This window comes from Nomascus leucogenys, chromosome 7b (assembly GCF_006542625.1).
Source record: "Nomascus leucogenys isolate Asia chromosome 7b, Asia_NLE_v1, whole genome shotgun sequence".
NCBI lineage: Eukaryota > Metazoa > Chordata > Mammalia > Primates > Hylobatidae > Nomascus > Nomascus leucogenys.
In genome coordinates, this window is record NC_044387.1 from 35,313,983 (window position 1) to 35,338,174 (window position 24,192).

At 35.9% G+C, this 24,192-nt stretch overlaps 1 protein-coding gene across 3 annotated transcripts in view; it reads left to right on the top strand.

Annotated features, from left to right (window-relative positions):
• PRDM5 (PR/SET domain 5) overlaps window positions 1-20,384 on the top strand; it is a 218,744-nt gene extending 198,360 nt beyond the window's left edge. For 2 of the 3 annotated variants that reach the window (XM_003271328.3, XM_012507638.2), the window contains 2 exons: window positions 3,000-3,104; window positions 17,038-20,379. In XM_003271328.3, the coding sequence (XP_003271376.1) occupies window positions 3,000-3,104; window positions 17,038-17,202 (270 nt within the window). In that variant the 3' untranslated portion in view covers window positions 17,203-20,379. Of the gene's footprint in view, window positions 1-2,999; window positions 3,105-17,037 lie in introns of all 3 variants that reach the window. The other variant, XM_003271327.3, reaches the window with a different exon arrangement.
• Window positions 20,385-24,192: the final 3,808 nt, after the last annotated feature.

A 24,192-nucleotide genomic window follows, 5' to 3' on the forward strand; every position in this document is an offset into this window, starting at 1 on the left:
AATATAGTCAAGTATATCAGTAATCACAAATTTGTAAAGAGGCAAAACTTGCCATCTTAGACAGAAGTAATCTTTGGATCACAAAAAAGTTTGGGTTAAAAAAATCTAGTCATATGCTGTTTATACAAGTCACACCCCATACATAAGGATATAGGTTGTTTGAAAGCAAAAAGATGACTATAGCAGGCAAATACCAATTTTAAAAAGCTTTTATAGCTAAATTGCAGTCACATTAATTTCAAGGTAAAAAAGAATTATTACAGATAGAGAAGGTCATGTCAAAATGATAAAAGGTTCTATTTTCCAATAACATAATAGTTTAAAATTTGTATATACTTACATACCTAATGAAAGTCTCAAAACATCTAAAATAAAGTGATAGAATCACAAGGATACAGTGAATATTGGAGTATAAAATGGTTTATTAACTTGGTTTATTAACTTTGCAGAGCTATTTGTTTATTCGTAGAAAAGTTGAAGATTCAGTCCCACATCTAGGTACACATCCTTTAGAGAGTTGCTTTCACCTATATTCAAGTGTACAAGATTTTTCAGAGCAACATTATTTATAAGAGTGAACAACTGGGAATAACTTAGCTATCCACCATTGGAGAATATATATAAATAAATTGTGGTATACAGCTATTTAATGTAATATGGCCCAACATTGAAAATTAGTAAATATGAGCTACATGTGTTTACAAAAGTGAAAGTGAGGACTAGAACCCTGTGAGCATAATGTTGAACAATGATAAAGTACATCTCAACAGAACACACACACAAAGTGGATACAGTATGATAGTATTTACATACTTTCAAATGGCAAAATAATCCTCTATCTTAAGATTCCATCCATACATAGCTAGTAACAATATAGAGAAAGGCAAGGGAATGGTACTTAACATATCTGAGGGAGGTGTCATCCCTGAGGAGATGGGAGAGTGCTGCAGGTGGTGGGGGAGGAGGCAATTGAGAGCGGCACCTGTATTGAGGTTGGATTTCTTAGGCTAGTTGGTGGGCACATGTATGTCTATCTGGTTATTTACATGCTCTTTTTTATAGGTCTGCAAAAAAAGTTATAGATTTTTTTGATACTAGAGAGAAAATATAAATGCAACTTGTTAACAAGAAACATGCGTACACTATCTCAATTCAAAAATGTTTTTGTTTTCTTTTTGAGAGGGAGTTTTGCTCTTGTTGCCCAGGCTGGAGTGCAATGGAGTGATCTTGGCTCACTGCAACCTCCGCCTCCTGGGTTCAAGCAATTCTCCTGCCTCAGCCTCCTGAGTAGCTGGAATTACAGGTGCCCGCCACCATGCCCAGCTAACTTTTGTATTTTTAGTAGAGACGGGGTTTCACCATGTTGGCCAGGCTGACCTCAGATAATTAGTCCGCCTCGGCCTACCAAAGTGCTAGGATTACAGACATGAGCCACCATGCCCAGCCCAAGAATGTTTATAGCAATATTTTTGAAGATATATTTGATAAAAAAAAATCTCACTGCAAATTTACCTAAATTTGAACAAAACCTTTTAATGATGCACTAAGCAGTAATTTGCAAGCTGTTGGAATGGAATAATATTAATTAATTTATTTCACAATTAATCCAGGCTAAAAAAATGGTGATATGACTAACTTCCTGGTACCAAAGAAGGCTAAGGAATTCGAAATTATTTTTTCTCTTCATTTTGAGATACTTCTTTGCCTTAAGTTTTCTTTATTGTTTTTATAATAAAAATGCCTCACTTAAAAATGTAATTTAGATTTTATAAAAGAACATCCTCATGGAAAAAGATGAGGTAATAGAAATGAAAATACAGGCACGGTGGCTCACACCTATAATCTCAGCACTTTGGGATGCCAAAGCAGGTGGATAATTTGAGGTCAGGAGTTTGATACCAGCCTGGTCAACATGGTAAAACCCCATCTCTACTAAAAATACAAAAAAAAAATTGGCTGGGTATGGCAGCAGGCACCTGTTTTCCCAGCTACTCAGGAGGCTGAGGCAGGAGAATCACTTGAACTAGGGAGGCAGAGGTTGCAGTGAGCCAAGATTGTGCCACTGCACTCCAGCCTGGGTGACAGAGGGAGACTCCATCGCACCAACAAAAAGAAAATACATAAATCACAGTTGATTTATTTTTAAACTTATCCCCCAAGATGTGTAGAAAATTTAGTTCTAAAGTTTTTATTTCTAGGAATTCCTCTTAGAAAGTAAACAATTTGTACCCTCTAGATCAAGGGTTCTCAAACTTTCTTCATTCATGATGCCCTGAGTATCTCAGTAGATTTTTGTGGTACCCATAAACCAAAAGAAATGACCTAGAAGTGTAAGTAGTTACATCACAGCAACCATCCAGCTTCCAGCATTGCAAAAACAGGACATCATTGGAGATGTAGCACAATCCAGTGTTGAAACTGAACTGCCTCGAGCTAGTCATTTTCAGTGTCTGACAGACGTGGGTTATTCCTATTTCCCCTGAAAATATAAAATTGCTTATAGCACCTGTATTAGTTTGTTCTCACACCACTATGAAGAAATACCTGAGACTGGGTAATTTATAGAGGAAAGAGGTTTAATTGACACTACAGTTCTGCATGGCTGGGGAGGGCTCAGGAAACTTACAGTCATGGTGGAAGGGGGAAGCTCACTCATCCTTCTTCACATGGTGGCAGGACAGAGAAGCATGGAGCAAAGTGGGAAAAGCCCCTTATAAAACCATCAGATCTTGTGAGAATTCACTCACTATCATGAGAACAGCATGGGGGTAACCACCCCCATGATTCAATAACCTCCCATCAGGTCCTTCCCATGACATATGGGGATTATGAGAACTACAATTCAAGATGAAATTTGGGTGGGGCACAGCCAAACCATATCAGCATACCTGTAATTTGCTGCAGTATTCTGTAGATCCCATAGCACACACCTGAATATGGAGGGCTCTGCCTTCATTCATTCACTGGCAATTTTGGTGGTCTCTTTTTGTTGACTGCAGGAGAAGCCATACAAGTGCTCAGAGTGCAGCAAGGCCTTCAGCCAGAAGCGAGGCCTGGATGAGCACAAGAGGACGCACACTGGGGAAAAGCCTTTTCAGTGTGATGTGAGTTTTGATTTTTTTTTCCCCCATAGTGTCTTCCAATAACAGGAAGTAGGAGTGTGCGTGTGTGTGTGTGTGTGTGTGTGTGTGTGTGTGTGTTGCATTGCTGGTATGTGCCTATGCCTATTAATGTCTTATGCTATTTATAGCTTTTTCTTGCATAATACATGTAACTGCATTGTAATCATTTTATTCATCTTGGTTTACTGGCAGTAAATAAATTCTGATTTTCTTTTAGACATGCTTGTACCCTATTTTAATACCATTGAGTTGTTTTTCCAAGGTGTAAATGCATGATGATTTGAGGCAGCTTTCATGTGTCTTGCCAAATCTTTACTAATTAATGACAGTTAAACCAGAGATTTGACTGGTCATACATATTATTTACTTGGTTAAAGCCAAACATGTACAAAATTCCAAAATACATATAAGTTCCTTTGTGTTAAATAATGCTGTTACTAAGTGTCTAGGTTTTCTGCTTATGACATTTGAATTGAAATGGAATTATTTGACATAGCATACATTATTTCTGAAAGAAAAAATACTACTGTTGACAGTAAAATTAATCTGAATACTGATCAATTTAGGGGAAAAAAAACACTGTTCTTTTGTGTGGGATTGGCAGTTGACAGAGAATTGACACAGATGTTAGGGAATCAATGTAAGAAAAAACATTAAAGCTGTGCTGTGTGATACGGCACAGTGCAGAATTCTGCTTAAATACTGAGGGAAATTCCAGAACTTAGATCCATCATCATGTCCCAATGGATACAGCATAGGGTAAGCAGTCCATATGAAAGGAAACTCACAAACACAAGATGTTTTCCTTGTCCTTTCATGAAACTTCAGTGGTAAGGTTAAGGCAACAATGTACTCCCAGTGGGCATACTCATAAAAATACCTTTATTAACAGTGCACTTCTTTTAAGGAAAGAAACAGTTGTAGAGAAAGAAATGCACACATATAAAGCCCTACACTGAACAGAGCTACAGCCCTAGTTCAGTGATTTCAATTAGTTTAAGTCATTGCTGCTTTTATTGGAAGCATTTTCATAAAGGCAAAACCTATTTAGATGGTTTAATTGTACCACGGCACAAAGAACTGATATACGGCCCAGAAATTAAATACTAACTGCATATGGACATCTTTTTACCATCACATTTAACCCATCCTTTTACCTATGCTGAATGCTTTTGTTGAATATTTCCTTAGGTGAATTGAGCCATCATGTTATGTTTTTTAAAACTATGATGTTACAAGCTGACTTTTTTCTATCTGCTTCCATCCCATTTATTTCTATGATGTGTTTAAAATTCTAAAATCTTCATTTGCAGCCCATACTAATCTGCTGAGTAGAGATCCATATTTCTAAGTGCCTCCTAAACATTTCTGAAATGCAGACTGCTCAGTATAGAACTGTTTGTCTTTGTTCCAAAATCTTGTCCTCTTAACCTACTCATTGTGGATAGAAGTCAACCTTTCCCACCCCACTCCAATCTCTCCCTCTTAAAGAGCTCTCAGATTCATTAATTCCTCTTAGTTTTCATTTCTACTTGTAACACATAGCTCAGACCTTCACTGTTTCATCATATAGTCTCCAGTGTGTGTGTTCTCCACCCTGTCACCCTACCAAGCTGCTGAATTTTTTTAAATTGAGGTGAAATTCACATGATATAAAATTAATTATTTTAATGTGAACAGTTCAGTGACATTTAGTATATTGACTATGTTGTACAAGCACCACCTCTCTAACTCCAAAATATTTTCATTGCCACAAAATAAAACTCCATACCCAATAAACATTTACACCTCACTCCCCTCATCCCTTAACAGCTACCAATCTGCTTTCATTTCTGTAGACTTACCTATTCTAGATATTTCATATAAATGAAATACACAATATGTAACCTTTAGTGACTGGCTTCTTTTATTGAGCATAATGTTCTCAAGGTTTATCCACATTGTCTCATGTATTAGTAGGTCATTCCTTTTTATGGCTGAATGATATTCCATTATATTTTTATATCACAATTTGTTTATCCATTCATCTGTTGTTGGACACTTCTTTCTACCTTATGACTATTGTGAATAGTGCTGTGATGAACATGGGCATACAAGTATTTGAGTACCTGTTTTCAATTATTTGGGGTATATACCTAGGATTGAATTGCTGAGGCATATGGTAATTCTGTTTAACTTTTTCGGGAACTGACATATTGTTTTCCTCAGGAGCGACACCATTTTACATTTCTATCAGCTATGCACAAGGATTCCAGTTTCTCCCCATTCTTGCCAACACTTTTTTTAATTTGATTATCCATCTTGGTGGGTGTGAAGTATCTGACCATGGTTTTGATTTACATTCCCCAAAGAACTAATGATGGTGAGCATCTTTCCATATGCTTCCTGACCATTTCTATATCTTCTCTGGAGAAATGTTTCTTCAAGTCCTTTGCCCATTTTAAAATAGTATTGTCTTTTTGTTGTTGAGGTTTAAAAGGTTTTAAATTTTGGATATTAGGCTCTTATCAGATATATGATGTGCAAATATTTTTTTCATTCTATAGGTTTTCTTTTCACTTTGTTGAAAATATCTTGAGATGCATAAGGCCTTTTAATGTTGATGAAGTGCCCTTTATGCATTTTTTCTCTATTTGATCATGTTTTTGGTGTTATATCTAAGAATTCATTGCCAAATCCTAGGTCGTGGGATTTGTCCTTCTGTTTTGTTTTTTTGTTTTGTTTTGTTTTTGTTTCTGTTTTTCTCTGAGAGTCTTATAGTTTTAGCTCTTATATATGGTATAAGGAAAGGGTCTATTCTTTGCATTACTTTTCAGTCTTTCCCTATTGAATATAGTGGGTTTTTCATAAATGCCCTTCATTTTGTTGAGAAATTTCCCTTTTTGCCTAGCTTTCTGAGGGATTTTTTTTAATCAAGAGAGGATGCTGGAGTTTTTCAGATGCCTTTTCTGCATCAGTTGAGATTACTATGTTTTTTTTTTCCCTTTGTTCTGTTAGTATGATGTATTACTTTGTTTGATTTTCTTATTTGAACCACTGTTGCAGTCCTGAGATAAATCCCCATTGGTCATGGTTTAGAACCCTTTTAATATGCTCTGAGATTCAGTTAGTATTTTGCTTGCTTGTTTTTTTGTTTTAGGATTTTTGCATCTGGATTTATAAGAGATTTTGGTCTGTAGTTTTCTTTTTTCATAACATATTTGTCTGACTTTGTTATTAAGGTAATGCTAGCCTTACAGAATGAGTTGGGGAATATTTCCTCCTCTTCTGTCTTTTTGAAAGATGTACAGAATTGGTATTAATTCTTCTTTAAATGTTTGGTAGAATTTATCAGTGAAGCCACCTGATCCTGGGCTTTTACTTGTTGGTAGGCTTTTTATTTGATTCAACGTCTTTATTGGTCTTTTTAATTTTTCTTTTTCTTCATGGGTCAGTTTTGGTAATTGCTATGTGTTTCTAGAAATTTGTTCATTTAATCATGGTTACCCAGTTTGTTGGCAAATTGCGTAACCATGATAAAATGGATATATATATATATATATATAAAATCAGTTTTTTAGTTTTGCTCAAATGACACGTTACTCATCAATACTACTTTAACCTCTTAGGCACAGTTATTCCAGGCTGTGCAAATGGCCCAGCATGCCTATAGCGATAACTTTGAAATCTTTCTTTCTCCTGCCCAAGTCTCTCTTTTGAACCCTAGGCAGATATTTTCAACTGCCTATAGGACATCTCTCTTGTACTCCAAACTGAAATAATGATCTCCCAGATTTCTTAATCTCTCAACATGATCCTTTCAATTTCCCATATCTCTGAGGACTGTACCATCCCCAAATAACCCAAATCACATATCTGAGCCTCATGTTGGACACCTCTTTTCCCCTAAGCCATGAATGATAGCCACTATTCTAGTTAAGGTCCTATTATGGGAAAGACACAGAGATCCACGGTTTGCATATATTCTCTCTGATCTCCACTAAAACTCAGGAATATGTAGGTGTTATTTGCATATATATGAAGCAGTCGAGGTTCACTGAGGTTGAGTGACTTGCCTGCAGTTCACGGCAAGTCAAGATTCTAGAGTTTAAGGTTGCAGTGAGCCAAGATCATGCCACTGCACTCCACCTTGGGCGAGGGAACAAGACTCTGTCTCCAAAAAGAAAAAAAAAAAGATTCTAGGGTCAAAACTCAGATCTTTCTGAGCAGTTTATCATGCAGCTTTCACTCACACCCTGTAATTCCTGCCTTTGCGTCTATCTGTTTTTCAAACATACCACCGTCTCTAAATTCTCATTGTCACCTTCATTTCTCTAATTCTCTCACATCCTACATCTAATCCAGTAGCGTATCCAATTGGTTCTACACTAAAATAAGTTCAGAGTCTGAACATTTCTCATAACTCCACAGCTTTATCTCAGTCTCCTGGAATATTGCAATATCTTTTTAACTGCTCTCTGTCCTTCTGTCTTTGCTCCCAACAGTCTCTCCTAAACTTGCCATGCAGAGTAATCTTTGTAGAACCTGAGTCAGATTATATATTTGTAAAATGAATATAGTATTCATTTGCTCAAACCTTCCCATGACTGTGCGGCTCATTTAGAGTGAAAACCAGTTTCATCATGGTCTGAAAGACCTCAGGTGACCTGCAGCCCTCACCGTCCCACTCTGCTCTCTTTGACTCCATCAGCACCCTCCACCTCACTCTGGTCACATGGCCTCTTTAGTCTTCTTTGGACACATTGAACCTACCCTGCATCTACATCTTGGCCTTCTCATCTGCTGTTGCCTCTGCCTAGAACACCTTTCTCCAGGTTTCTTCATGGCCTGCTCATGTGCTTCCTGCAGATCTCTGCTCAAATTACTTTCTCTCTTATCTCCATTACTTCCTTAGCTCTCATTCTATATGATTTGTCTTCATGGCACTTATATGCACCAAAAATTTGTTTGTTTAATTATTTATCATTTATTATAAGCTCCATGACAACAAGGTTTTGTCTTTATTATTTATTGTTGGATCCTCAAGCCTAGAACAGTGCCTGGCATGTGGGAAGCATTCAATATTTTGAATGGATAAATAAATGAATTGATAACTACTGCTTTTGTTCATGGTTAAATCATTTCTGGTCTGGAGTGGAACAATAGTACTGGCCTCCTTGGCTCCAGTTTCATACTCTCTTGCTTGCTAACTAAATTATACTTTAGTTTCAGTCTCTATTTAGAATCCTTTAGTGAATTCCCACCACTTACAAAATATACGTCCACTTTCTTGAAATGATGACCACGATTTCCAGGATTTGTTTCCAGCTTTCAACTCTAAATTATTTTCAATTTATTTCTCTAGCGACATCTAATCTTTAGCTTTTGTGAATTCTTTTCACTTCCCCAGCTGAGCCATGTTCTTTGCGCTCACAGTACCTGTGCCTAACTTCTTCCCCCTCCCTGTGATATCATTCCCCCCCTTAGGACATGATAAACCGCCATGTATCCTTCCAGATCTAGGCCTTCTGCCAGTTTTTCCTTAAAGCCTGCCTTCTTCTCTCCAAGCCATGGACTGCACACTCCTCTGTTCCTCTCTTTGTACTATGCTCGTGACTTTACGAATGTTTCTACTTAGAACGTGGACTCCACAAGGGCTAGACGGTGTGATCTTTGTCATTTTGTTCCCAGCAGAAGTGGTAGGCACATTGTATTTGATAAGTATGTGTTAACTGAAGATACTTATCTAGAATTTAGGTGCTTTCTGTTAAATATCTTATTTCACTTTATTTTAAAACAAAATCAGTTTACCTCCAGTCTAGAGTAAGAATAAATATTTTCCTAATGCACTCCTAAGTTGGAGTAGGGTGAAAGTTTGGATACGAATCACAGGTGGAAAGAAAAGGAAGCATCCGTGTTGTACTATTTGAACTTGTTTTTGCTCTCCCCTGTTTGTAAAATGAATGTTCTTGAATTTGGCTGATTTATACAGAGCATCATTTGGAGTCTTTTACTGACTGCATTCAGGTTCATGAAAACAGCTTTTAATGTCTGGGTAGTCAGTTTTACAACTGTGACATCAGGTACTCTCTCCTGATATTTAATCCTGTACTCTGGCTCTCATTCAGCAAGCTGTTGGATTGTTCCCATCTCATCCCTAGGGTGGAGCTTCTAGGACTTCCTTAATTCAGACCCATTATCAATGATTTCAGCATCTTGCTCAACTTCCTTTCCATTTTTTCCAGCTTGCCATTGCTCTCATTTTCCCATGGTAACTGTGTAAATGGACTTGCACTTTGTATCCCTCCCACCGCAGTGGCAAGCTGAACTGTGAGAACCTTTCTTACATTTTCACAGTGGTTTTTTTATATATTTTTTAATGGTGTCAGCCAGGCAAATGGAAAAAGTAGGGTGAGATCACATATCTCTGTCTGAGATATTTTAGTAATAGTTGGCCCTTGGGAGGGAGGATAGACTCTGAACCCAGACTGTCTAGGTTTAAATTCTGGAAACACTGCCTAGTTCTTTGAACCTGGGAAACCTAGTTAACCTTTTGTGTTTTCATTTTCTTCTGTAAAATGGGTTTAATAGTAATACTATTATCTACTTAAAAGCGTGACTGTGAGGATTGAGCAAGTTAATATTTAGAAATTGCTAAGAGTGGCTCCTGGCACATGGTGAAAGTTGTAAGATAGTTAAGCCTAGGCCCTGTGCTGGACACTGGGATGAAATAGTAGAAGATGCCATGTCCCGCCCTCATAGAACTCACATTCTTGTAGAGTATAGCATTAAACAAATACATGAGACCAGGCATGGTGACTCATGCCTGTAATCCCAGCACTTTGGGAGGCCGAGGCAGGAGGATTTCTTAAGCCCAGGAGTTCAAGACCAGTCTGGGCAGCATAGCAAGGCTCCATGTTTACAAAAAACAAAAACAAAAAATTAGCTGGGCATGGCGGCACACGCTTGTAGTCTCAGCTTCTCAGAAGGCTGAAGTGGGAGGATTGCTTGAGCCTAGGAAGTCAAGGCTGCAGTGAGCTATGATCAGACCACTGCACTCCCGCCTGGGTGACAGAGAGACACCGTGTCTCCAGAGAAAAACAAAAACAAAACAAAATACATGAATTAACATGTAATTACAATTCATGATAAAGACTGGGAAAGAGAAGGAAGAAAAAAGCCAGGAGGCTATAAGTAACCTAAAAGATGAGAAGAATCAGCCATGAGGAAAAGAGCATTTCAGGAGAGGAACAACATGAATTGAGGCTGGGAATGGCCATGGGGGAAAGAGAAGACTGGTAGAGCTGGAGCACAGTGAGAGAAAGAGAGGGGTGCAGGGTGAAGTCAAAAAGAGAATTGGAGGCTTTGCAGCCACATTAGGAAATGTAGTGTGAATCTAATTTTAATAAGAAGCCATTGAAGAATTTGGTATCAGTTGTTTATGTTGACGTTGGGTTTGGAGAAGAGGCGAGAAAAAAAGAACAGGGGAATAAATGTTAAATGGATCTTCTTTATGATTATGAATTTTAATATATACTTATAAAAACGATTTAGCATTTCTTTCACTTGAAAATACTCTCCATTGATACTTTCTTCATTTTCTCCAGGATTATTCTGCAGTCTTTGGGGGTACTTACATTGTCCATAGAGATTTAATCAATCAATCAATCAGTGAATCTATCAACCATTATTTCTTCCTTTAGTTAAAGAAATTTTTATGTAGTGGCTACTCTTGCCCTCATGTTCCTTAGTTTAGCAAGGAGACAGACATAAAAACATAATGCAAATCATGAATGACACTTGAGGAAAGTGTTGTGAAGGAAAAGTAAAGGCTGCTATGAGAGCATTTAACAGAGACCATCACCTGGCAGATGTGTCACGGGCTTCCTAAGGATGAGTAAGAGTAAGCTGGGTAAAGAGAAGTGAGAAAGCTCTGAGGCAGGAAGCCCATTGCTTTCTTCAAGAACCTGGAGGAGGCCTGTTTAGTTTGGCTACAGCTCAGTGATTATCCTACAAGCAGCAAAAAACCATGGAATAATTTTAGGTAATATTGTGACATTTGTGTTTTCAAAAATCATTTCAACTGTTATGTAGAGCATGGACTGAAAAGGATGAGGAGGAATGCAGGGAGATTCAGACAGTATTTAGCAGTGGGTTACTTTTGGCTTGTATGAGCGTGTCCTGCACATTAGAGGGCATTACTTGCATGCTTGCCCCTATGCAAAATGCAAGTAATATTCCCCATTTGTTAAGACAGTGAGATACCCCCCACAATTCCAAACATTTCCTGCAGAGAGGGGAAGTTGTACCACCTCTATTTGAGGATGATGAAGCTGGCTATTGCAATAATCTAGGCTTTAGTTTTCAGAGTGAGGAAATGTACATTGCAGCAGGCATACATGACATCCATTGGAATATGGGAAGAAAAAATTACCACTTTGATTCCCATTTTTTTCAACTTCTATTTTAGATTCAGAGAGTACATCTGCAGGTTTGTTGTACATGGGTATATTGCATGATGCTGAGGTTTGAGGTGTGAATGATCCCATCAGCCAGGTACTGAGCATAGTACCCAGTAGTTTTTCAACCCTTTTCTCCTCCCCTCCTTCCCTGCTCTACTAGTCCCCAGTCACTATTGTTACCACCTTTATGTTAATGTTTAGCTCCCACTTATAAGAGAATATGCAGTATTTGGTTTTCTGTTCCTGCATTAACTCACTTTAGTTTTATTAGGTTTCACTTGTTAATTTTTTGTTTTGTTGCAATTGCTTTTGAGAATTTAGTCGTAAATTATTTCCCAAGACTTCTGTCCAGAATGGTGTTTCCTAGGTTTTCTTCTAGGACTTTTATAGTTTGAGCTCTTACATTTAAATCTTTAATTCATCTTAAAGTTAATATTTGTATATGTTGAAAGGTAGGGATCCAGTGTCATTTGTCTGCATATGGCTAGCCAATATCCCAGTGCTTATTGAATAGGTGTTTATTGAGTAGGGAGCCCTTTTCCTGTTGCTTATTTTTGTCAACCTTGTCAAAGATCAGATGGCTGTAGGTGTGCGACTTTATTTTTGGCTTCTCTATTCTGTTGCATTGGTGTATGTGTCTGATTTTGTACCAGTATCCTGCTGTTTTGGTTACTGTAGCCTTATAGTATAGTTTGAAATTGGGTAATGTGATGCCTCCAGCTTTGTTATTTTTGCTTAGGATTGCTTTGGCTATTTGGGCTTTTCATTTATTTATTTATTTTGGTTCTATATAAATTTTAGAATAGTTTTTTCTAGTTCTGTGAAAAATGATATTGGTTGTTTGATATTTGATAGTAATGGCATTGAGTCTGTAGATTGCTTTGAGCAGTATGGCCATTTTAATGATATTGATTCTTCCAATCTCTGAGCATGGAATATTTTCCCATTTGTTTGTATCATCTGTGATTTCTTTTAGCAGTGGCCTGTAGTTCTACTTGTAGAGATCTTTCACCTCCTTGCTTAGGCGTATTCCTAAGTACTTTTTGTATGTGGCTATTTTAAAAACAGGAACACAGTTAAACTTTATTATCATTAAACAGGTGATTTGACTTTGGTGCCCTGGCTTGGGCACTGCTGGCTGGTCTCTTGTGAGGTGCAGTATCGCATGTGATCAAAGGGAAGAACATCAATTCCATATTGGTGCTGGTTGGCTGACAGTCCCAAGGCACTTGTTTGCTTTCAGGGCACTGTTAGGATTGCAATTTGTGTCTCTTGGATTAACAGAGATAAGGATTGTATTATCTGTTTTCAAATAAAGTAATGCTTACAAAACGAACAAGCTGCTAAAAGAAGCCTGTACAGAAATGCAGATTGAAAATAGTATTAGTGATACAAACACAAGGTAACAAAAAGAAAGCAGAGTTAATACTACTAGTCAGTAGCAATTTGAGATAAAATATAATGACATCATCATATGTGATTAGAAGTAAGCCAAAAATGGAAATTATTAAGGAGACATCTGAAATATATAAATATATATATATATATTTGCCTATACATTTGTTAAAGATGACTCCAGCCCTAAATATGTATCCCATCTTAAAATCTTGTCTAGTGAAAATATAAAGCCATAAATATTAATTTAGCATTAAAATATTTATTTTGTCTTTATCCTCAAAGTTCTGTCTTTAATATAATATATAAATACAGTAGTGCATGTGTATGTTTTATTTAAAAATACAGATACTACAGCTGCATGCTGAAACATTTTCTTAGTGAGAGAGAAGCACTGGTCTGAGTAAACAGTGTCTGTGACTAAGGTGGTGGCAGTGGAGATGGAGATGATTAGATGTCTTCATGTCTTTGAGAAAAATGTGCAAAGAAGAACCAGTGGAACTTTGTAATTGATTAGATCAGATGAGGAAGAGTGAGACATTGGGTGAAAGTTGACTGCCACATTTACAGTCAAACCAGGTGGAGGGTCGGACCATTTTTTGAGACTTAGGTTTGAGGGACAAGAATTCTGAGTTCAGTTTTAGACATAGTAAGTTTGGAGTACCAGTTAACTATCCAAGTGGTCAGTTAAGTACTCCACTATTGAGATCAGAAGGGGGACTGGACTAAAAATATTACTTGCTAGTGATCTCCATATATGTGGTAACAAAAGGTATGAATACAATTAAGATCACCAGAGGAGAAAACACCCAGTGAATGGAGAAGGAAGCCAAGGATTGGGCACTGAAATCCTGACTGACTTAGTTAGGATGGAGGAAGGGCCTATTCCAGAAAACAAAGGGGAATAAAAGGCCAGATAATTAGAAGGAAAACAAGGAGAGTAGGTCATTATAAAAACTAAAGGAATGACAGGGGAAAGTGGTCAGGCATGTCAAATGATGCTAAGAATTCATGTTAGATGAGGGCTCAAAAGTGCCAGGGTTTAGCAATGTAGAGATTATCCATAACATTTCAGAGAGCTGTTTGGAGAGTTAAGAAGTCTAAAGCAGAAGTCTGATGTGAGTGGACTTGCTGCTAAGTGAACATGGAACCATCACCCAACTAACTGCATTTTTTCATTCCAAAATAATATTTCCTTTCTGATTATAAAAATGTACTTTTTAATTAGAGAAGAATGAGGAAATATGGAGACAAAAGAAGACAAATAAAATGATCCCCAATTTTCCAACCAACGTCAGCTAATATTAATATTAATCTATTGGCATTTCCTTCATATACTTATTAAATACAGATACAGTTATAATTTTTATTTCAATATTGTAGACTAAGTTGCATTGATCTTATTATTCTGCTTTCTTTTCTTTAAGTTTCTTCTTGCCTTTAAAGTATTTTTGAAATTACAATCTTGGCGGGATGTGGTAGCTCACATCTGTTTTCCCAGCACTTTGGGAGACTGAGGCAGGAGGATCGCTTGAGCCCAGGAGTTTGAGATCAGCCTGAGCAACATGGTAAAATCTCATAGCTAAAAAATACAAAAAAAAAAAATTAGCAGGGCATGGTGGCATCCACCTGTAGTCCCAGCTACTCCAGAGGCTAAAATGTGGGTCCAGGGAGGTTGAGGCTGCACTGAGCCGAGATTGTGCCACTGCACTCCAGCATGGGCGACAGAGCGATATCTTGACTCAAAAAAAAAAAAAGATTAATATTTTTAGCAGCTGAAAAATATTTCTAAATCTGATTATATCAAAATGAATATGCTTATTAACTTTAATTGGCCAAGGAAGTCATTTGTAATTTTCACTTTTATATATGATTCTGTATGAGCATCCTGTATATAAATCTTTGACTAGGAGAAATTCATACAAGTGATACTCCTGGTTCTTCAAAGACTTGCTCTCTCTCTGTCTATCCAAGATTCTTTTGAGGAAGTACTACTTAGTACCCATTACACTCTGTCAGCCTCATTTTATACACTTTCATGCACATGCTAATCCCTCTCTTAAAATAGTGTTTGTGTATGTGCTATTTTTTGTAAATGTATTTCTTAAGTACAGTATGTGTGTGTTTGCATTTTGCTTTTTACCCTAATTGAGTCTTATCTTTTAATAAGGGTACCTAATACTTTTATATTGATTATTATAATGTATATACTTTATAGTCTGTCATCATATGCTATGCTGTTGCATGTCTCCTGGGTCTTTACCCTTTTCCTCTGATTTTTGCAACATGGACTTGGCTTTGTTATTGAGTTACAAACTTTATGCTTACAAGCTATTCCAAAAGAAAAATGTCATTTCCTGAGATGAATTGGCTGCATTGTATTTGTTTTGGGAAATTATTTGTTTGCAAAGTCACTTGTATATTCCAGGGGACTGCCACTCTTTAGAACAGTGGTGTTTTCTTTCTATTCCACTTGTGCTGGCCTTGCCTCCCTCTCGTTAACATTTGTCTATTCTTTCCAATCTGCTGAGGAAGATGAAAGAGAAAAAAAATATGCACTGACATTTATTGAGTGTCTGCAGTATAGCCCTTATTTACACAGAGTATTTTATTTAATCTTAATAATCCTGTGAGGTAAGTACATTGTCATTTTACAGGTGAGGGAACTAAAGTTAAAAGGCATACTTGGTCCATTTAATTTCCTTAGTAAATAGTAGAGTCAGAATTCAAACTCTAGGTGGTTCTTCAACAAATACTTATTGAGTGCTTACTCTACAGAAATTGTTGTACCCTTTAGGGGATGTATGAGAATAAAATATATGAAAATCCCTGCTCTCATGGAGCTGAGACTCTAGCGAGTTGAGAGAGACACTAAACAAGAGAGTAGGTAAATTACGGTGGGACAGAAAGTGACAGGTACTGTGTAAAAAGTAAATTTGAACAGAGTAAAGGGAATCCAGAAAGGATGACAGGTTTCAGTTTTAAACTGGGAGGTCAGAGCAGGCTTCCTTGGAAAGTGATCAGACTCTAAAGCTTATTTTCTTTATACCACACTATGCTGCTACTTCTGTGTCAAAATTCATTATTATTGGATTATGCCCTTCTTACCCAATTAGGGCCCTGAGCCTGTCTGAGTTTCTTATTGCTGTGAATGTAAATCTTCTTTCCTCCATAAAGAAAAAGGGCAAGGATTTTTTTGTTTTGTTTTGTTTTGCTGTAATATTTTCCCAAGCCTAACCTCAATTAAAACTCCAGCTTTCTTTACAGTATTTTTACAAGCGATTTCCTCTCTCATTATATTTTTCATGGTGTTTTCACATTATTTAACATGTCTTATTTCACAACGGATATGCTTTTGAAGAGTTTCATGTCAGTGGAATTTTTCTGAATAACATCAAACTTTAAACTCCATTCTTTTTTTGGTAACTTGGATAGTTGTGCCTTGCATTTTCTGTTAATATTTTTAGTTATGGGGCTGTTTGATGCATGTTGAGCCAGGTGGGAATGTGGCAGAGCTCATATGAAATAATCTTGTTACCGTCCTTAGTTAAACAAAGTGTATATAATAAGAAATAAAGAAAAGAAATAGTGTGTAATAAATTTCTGCTTATGATACTTAAAACAACATTAGCTTTTTATTTCACAAGTAGTACTAAACTGAAGGGATCACTGATGAGAAATGTCTTATGCTATTTATGTTATATAGAGAGATGCCATCTAGACCATAAAGCATTTTGCTTAAATAGTTTAATATGAAATGGCAAATACATTCCATTAGGATAAGAAAGGTATTGTTGCCAGGGAGTTGTTTCACTGGAGATGTTTAAATCCAGCATCTGGGAAAAGGGAAGGGTGAGTGGGGTACAAAAGACACCGATTAAATGCAGTAACTCTTATTAATTTTCTTTGCCAATAGTGTGGGTGTTAAATTTTGTTTATTCCAAGAGTGATTTTTGTTTTTATGCCTGTTTCTACGTACTTGATAGTAGGAATTTGCGTAATGTATATTGTATAAATGATAAATTGTTGTATCTTCAGGTTTTTCAGTATAATATGGTTGGTCTTTGGGTCTTTTCTAGGTTTGTGACTTGGCTTTTAGCCTGAAGAAAATGCTGATTCGACACAAGATGACTCATAATCCCAATCGTCCCCTGGCAGAATGCCAGTTTTGCCATAAGAAGTTTACAAGGAATGACTACCTCAAAGTGCACATGGACAATATCCATGGTGTAGCTGACAGCTAATAGGGGCTGTAAAGGAATTAAACTATTCAGAAGGGCTCCTAATATGAATCCCAGATTTTTCTCACCTGATCAGCATAACAGAAGTAGCCAAAAGTGACTTACTGGTCTCATAGTTCTTATTTGCCTACATTTAGAGTCTGTAGATGCATATGCAACCAAAAAAAGTCTTACTTTTAACAAGAAATGGTATAAATGGAAAAAAAAAAATACAACTCCATAGCCTTGCAAAATGCAACTTGTGCTCTGTCTTATAAAAATGGAGAAAGGAGTCATGGCTCTCTTTCTTGGCCATCCCTCTGTAATGAAGTTTATAATATACTTCCCTAATAGGCCTTTTTATTTTATTGTTATTCTTTGTGTGTCTGTGTGTCTGTCTGTGTCTGTGCGTACACACTCACTTTCAAATGCCAGTTGTTGCAGCTGGTTTTACCAATTTAAATAGAAATAAATCAAGATATCCAACTATTTCTTTGCAGATTAGGGTAAGAATAAGTTATCAAAGTCTCAAGTTTGATAGGAAAATAAATACTTGCTATTTTATAAGACAAACCAAGAGCTGAGCTTATCTAATAGCTCTGTGCAACAATTGAGTTTAAAATAGATATTTGGTAACTAAACCATCTATTAAAATATTGCTCATTTTAGAGAATTCTTAGGAAACATTATTTATTCTCATCATTCAGATGTAGACATTCATGGTCTGGAATACTTTTATAAATTCTACACAAAAATGACCATCACATTTAAATATTCATCAGGCTACCCCTCTTGAATTTAGAATATTTAGCTTTAGAAATTAACAGTATACCAATATATGTAATTAAAAATAGAAACAAAATAGCTTCTCTGTATTTGGTGACAGAGTGGCAGAACAATAGTGGCATTTCCACATTTGTTATGATGAACATAGCCCTTTCCCCTCTCCTTCCATAAAAGTGCACAGAACATGTTAGTGCAGATGCAGTCCTCAGAGCATTAACATTCCATTTTGCAAAAGACATTTTCCAGAATCTTGGCAATAGGTAATTCTGAAACACTTTTCAATTACCTTCAATCATCCCATATAATTAGGAATCCAGAATACAAAGTACAAACCTGGCAATTGTTATGATTGAAATTGTCACGGATGCTTAAGGGAAATTGAAGCAAGAAGCATAATTTCTTCCTTTAGGTTATATTTCAGCAAAATACTTGACAGCAACATACAATGAACAGCTTGTTTGGAGAGATGATATGATGCAATGTAATAGTGATATCAAAATAACCTAGAGGAATATCCAAAAACCAGAAAAACATTAAAATGAAGCCTAACTCATGAACCTCTCTAACTGAAGCCCAGTCAAAAGAAAGGAAGTATAGTTTTAAGGAAGTTATTTGGTTCTGAGTTAAGGAGAAAGGTTATCTGAGACACAGTTCTTTGACTTCAGGAATCTCATTTTAGAATTATATTCATGCCCAATTCCAGTTTTAAAAAGAAACATAAAGATTCAGTGTAGACATTTGAATGTTGTAAAATACTAAATTTGAAACTCAGAAGAGATAACTTTTAAAAATATAAATCCTAAAATTATAATTTAGAAGATATTTAAGTATAGTTATATGTAGTATTTTGAATCTGAAATTATAGACTGTATTTTATAAAAATAAATTTTGGTCTTGTTTCTCACTATATCATTTGTTTCAACAATATATTTTTAGATCTAAAGTGTTTTCATTTTAATATGATAGTGTGTTTAATATCATTTGAATATAAAAAGACAGCTATAAAATTTGGTAGTGTGTATTATTTAAACACATCCTGTATATTCCTTTGAATGCTGCTTTCTCTATACGGGATGCTTTATATCCCAATTATGTGATGAATGTAAAACTTGAAAGGAGTCCAAATACCAATTTTGTGTAATCTCAGTGAGTCACAGTTCACATGGCTGCTGGGGAAATTACCCTGAAAACTGTGGTGTCGCTATGCTGTGGAGTAAACGGACAGGGAAGAGGTGCTGGGCTTTATCCTGCTGAAGGTTTATAGACATGGAAATCTTTAGAAAATGGTGTAGAAGGACCTACACCAGAGAGTGGTATACCACTCTCTCCTTTCGGAGGACTGAAACCAAAACAAGTCCTTAGTAGACTATTTGTATGCTGTAAATTTTTATCCAAAAGACAAGTATTCATGGATAGTTTCAGATATATTAGCATTTGCTTGCTAAAACTTTTAAATTACTTAGTAATAACCAAAAAAAGAGACTATTTTGGGCATGATTGATCCATCAAAAGCATAGATAATCATAGAGGAAAAGTCTTACAGACAAGCTGAAGTACAGGTACCTACTTTGAAATGTCTTTTGTTTCCTGCTGTGAAAGATTTTGGCTGGGGTATTTTCTTGGGAAAAGACCAGACTCTTGGGTGCCTATAAAGTCTAAGTAATTGAGACTTAAAAATTGGCTAAGTAAATTTAAGAGACGTTCAATAATGTAGGTGGGTTCAGATGCCCTTTTATAGTAACTGTCTTCTTAGTATATTAACACTCAAGATGTTTGTGTATCTTTAATTTGCCTTTGTTTCACAATAACTGGCTTTTGTTTTCTTTTTCATGGTGTGTTGTTGGCTATATAGAGGCATTTATTGGTAAATTATAATCAGCAGTTGCACCATGGAAATATTCTTGGTGATAAATTCTTGGGGTTACATAGTATAGCTAACATGTTATTTTCAAGAAACGTGAGTGTGTGTGTGTGTGTGTCTGAAGAGTATCACTTAGATGCAGTGCATATACATGTAAGTGCATTACTGTGCTCAAATATCTTCTGACCTATTGCAGTCAACTCATGCATGAGTGTGAACATGTATTACAGAAGTTCTTACAGCCTTAGTTTCTATTTTAGATTTTATGTGCTGCTTCCTTTCTCAAACAAAAGCCTGAAAGGAAAGAGGATAAGTACTAGAAATATTCATTTTTTTCCTTCACAAATCTAAATGTTGCTTATGAAAACTCATCTTAGAGTAATGAATATATGGAAGTCGGTAGGTAGGAGGAAATGTGCCTCTTTAAAACCCTAAAATTTTACCATCGATATTGACATTTGTTTGCACGTATATAAATGGAGCATGTGTAAATATAGAATTCTAATAGCATTTTTTATTTTGTTATAAATCTATAATAAATCTATATAAATCACTACCAGACTTGGTGTTAGCATTTTATTTTACTATAGAACTATAGTACCATTCTATGGTAAAATCCAAATGAATTGCTTTAAAGTTGTTTTTGATGAATGAAAGAAATGTAATTGCCATTACCTCCAGACCTCATGCTTTTATACTTCATACATCCAAGTGTTTCTCAATCTGCAAAGTACCTCTGAAGTTGGGCCAAGTTGGTCTCAGGGCTATAAGAGATATTTTCCTTGCCTCTTTTCTCATTCCTGGTTATATAAAGAACAATGTGAAAAGGATCATCACTAAGAATGAATGAAACTTGGTCACTAAGAATGAATGAAACCTGATATAGTAGCATCTTAAGTAAAAATAACTTGATGCTCACAAATATAATTTAAGGGTAATAAAAGTTATGGCAAATGTTTCAGGTATTCCTTTTATTTTAAATTTATGTTTATCATTTTGATGTTGCCCCAATCTTGTGAGATTTTCTTGATACAAAAAATAATCATCTGAGTAGTGGATTTAGAAATTATGCATTCATTTAACTTTGATTTTTCAGAATCAGCTGAGGCACTAGTTCTTTGGAGCTGACTCATAGCCTTAGCTAGCTTCGGCTTAAAACTGTATTATCACTCCATACATTGTTAATTTGTTGTATGACAGAATAAAAAATTAACTCTGGGGCCTTCATTGTGGGCATGTTAAAATATTCTAGATATTCTAGGCCCAGGAAATAGTCTGAAATGTAACAACTACCTTATATACTAAAATAGTGCTGCTGATCCAATGTCTAAATTCCTCTTCTTCCTTTTTAAAAAAAATTCTTAACACAATACTGAAACAAATGTTCATATTTAGTTAGAAAATATATAGTATTTAGTTCCCTGAAATTAAAACATATATTTGGTTAGCTAAATATTTGGTTAGCATGTTTAGCTTCCTAATAATGCAAACTTTTAGCCAACTAGAATAAGGTCTTAGTCCTTGAACCCATGCCACCTTAGCATATTACATGGTAGGAGGAAACTAATCTAAGATGTTAAATTATGTCAATAATGCATATGTTTAAAATTAAGAAAGCATATAGGACCACTGAAGCTTGATCATCTAAATCAATGCAAAACAGTTCAAACAAAATATCACTGCTCCTGACAAGGGAAACTGTAGACCTACTAGGAATTAGCTACACTTAAAAAATTCAAAAAATATCAATTTATCTCTTTAAAATGGTATAAAAATGAAGAGAGTCCCAGCTCACAATGGATACGTGAATCATTCCATTACTGTTTTTTGATTTTGTCTTCTTACAGACTAATAATGCTTTCTTTCCTTAATTTTATCTGATATCTTTTACTTTAATGTTTGACTGGCATATCTTTTTTCATTTTTCTACTGAAAACTTTTCTGTGATTATATGAAAATTTTACATTTTTTAAATAAACTGATGTTAAGATTTCTTATTTTTTATCCTGTCTGACAACACTGAATTGAGTGCTTTTCAGTCCGCAATGATGGCTTTGTCCTGCCTTTCTCACAGTCTCAGCTTGCCTCATTTGGATGGTGGCCTGAGCTTGTGTTGGAGATTCTTCTCAAAGAGAAATCTGGTGCTTCATACCTAGCATATGAAATTTATCTGGGCACATGTATAGTAATACATTTAAAGCTGAATGAGTTCATTACTGGAATTAGTTGTTAAAACAATATATTATCTATTCCTTCCTTAGTATCTGATAAATACATAAAAACATGAAGTACATTGACCTCAACCCTATACTTCTTATTTTCTAAAGTAATTATTAGCATCTGAAGAACCAAAATTGCCTTTAATGGACGAAAAATGGTTGGAAAGTAAATGTCAATGTCATGTAAGCAAACTATATAGTTCTCATTCTGTGTAGGCATATGAAGAGTATGGAGATGGGGAGCAATGCGACATTTAATTGATTATAACACTTTTATTTAAATCGGCAAACTGATGGGTCCTTTTGTGGATTACTACATGTAGTAATTAAGAATTTTGAGGCTGGACGCGGTGACTCATGCCTGTATTCCCAGCACTTTGGGAGGCCAAGTTAGGCAGATCACTTGAGCCCAGGAGTTCGACAACAGCCTGTGCAACATGGCGAAAGCCCATCTCTACCAAAAATACAAAAATTAGCTGGGTGCGGTGGTACGCGCCTGTAATCTCAGCTACTCAGCTGAGGCAGGAGGATTGCTTGAACCCTGGAGGCAGAAGTAACAGTGAGCCAAGATCGCACCACTGCACTCCAGCCTGGGCAACAGAGCGAAACCCTGTCTCAAGAAAAAAAAAAAAAGAATTTTGAAAATCTAACTTGTGGAAATTAACCAATCATTACTTTTGACTTGTCTAGTTTTATTACTGAAATGTAGGAAATCTTCTCTAGACCTTACTTCTAATCAAAAGGCTCACCACATAAGTAAAATAATTGTTTGCTGCTCATCTTCCACCTGACAAATACAGTACATAGCTTTATCCAGAAAAAAAAGAAATAATATAAAGCAGGGTCAAGTACAACTGTATCACTTTCATTCTTTCCTTCTCTCCTCGCATAAAATCCATCTCTTATGTTGTTTCAGCTGCAGTATAACTGGTGTAGTCTCCAGTTCTACCTTTTTAAGAGTGACAAGCTGGTTTTGTTCCTGGACTCAAATTATGATATTTAGGATATTAAATTGTTTCCTTTCTGCTCTGACTAAAATATGAAATTGGGGTCTACAAATTTAGCTGTTTAAGATACTGTTAGACTAAGTATGTGAGTTGAGCCAATTGGCTTTATCCTGATAAAAACTATTCCACAGTTTTCTAAGCTACAGATCTGACCCCAGTTGCATCAGTGCAGTAAAGGGCATATGACTTGTTGCTTACCACAGATCTAGATAGAGAAAGGGGGTGTATGGATGGCACAGAGTCACTAGAATGAAACGAGGAATACAAAATGTATGTTCTATAAGCCAAAACAGTTCTGAGAAAGAACAAAGCTGGAAGCTTCACACATCCTGATTTCAAAACATATTACAAAATTACTGTCATCAAAACAGTATTTATGCCAGTTTTTCCTGGCATAAAAACAGGTATGTACAGGCCAACAGAACAGAATAGACAGCATAGAAGTAAACCTTCATGTATACAGCTAAATGATCTTTAACAAGAGAGCTAAAACTACACAGTGGGAAAAGATAGTCTCTTCAATAAGTGGTATTAGGAAAACTAGATATCCACATGTAAAAAAAGAAGTTGGAGCCTTACACCATATACAAAAGTTAACTTAAAATGGATTGAAGATCTAAATGTAAAACCCGAAACTTTAAAACTAGGAAGAAACATGGGGGAAAATGCTTTATGACATCATATCTGGCAATGATTTCTTGGATAGGACACCAAAAGCACAGACAACAAAAGCAAAAATAGATAAATGGAACTACATCAAACTTAAAAACTTCTACACAGCAAATGAAATAATCTGAGTGAGAAGCAACCTATGCAATGGGAGAAAACATTTGCGAACCATGTATCTGTTAACAAGTTAATATCCAAAATATGTTAAGAATTCCTACAACTCAACAACAGTAAAAAACAACCCAATTGAAAAATGGGCAAAGGACTTGAGTAGACATTTATCCAAAGAAGATAAATGGCCAAAAAAAAAAGCATACAAAAAGATGTTCAACATTACTAATCACCAGTGAAATGCAAATCAAAACCACTGTGAAGTCTCACCTCACACCAATTAGAATGGCCACTTCAAAAAAAGAAAATAAAACATAACAACCATTGGTGAGGATATAGAGAAATTGAAACCACTGTGCAC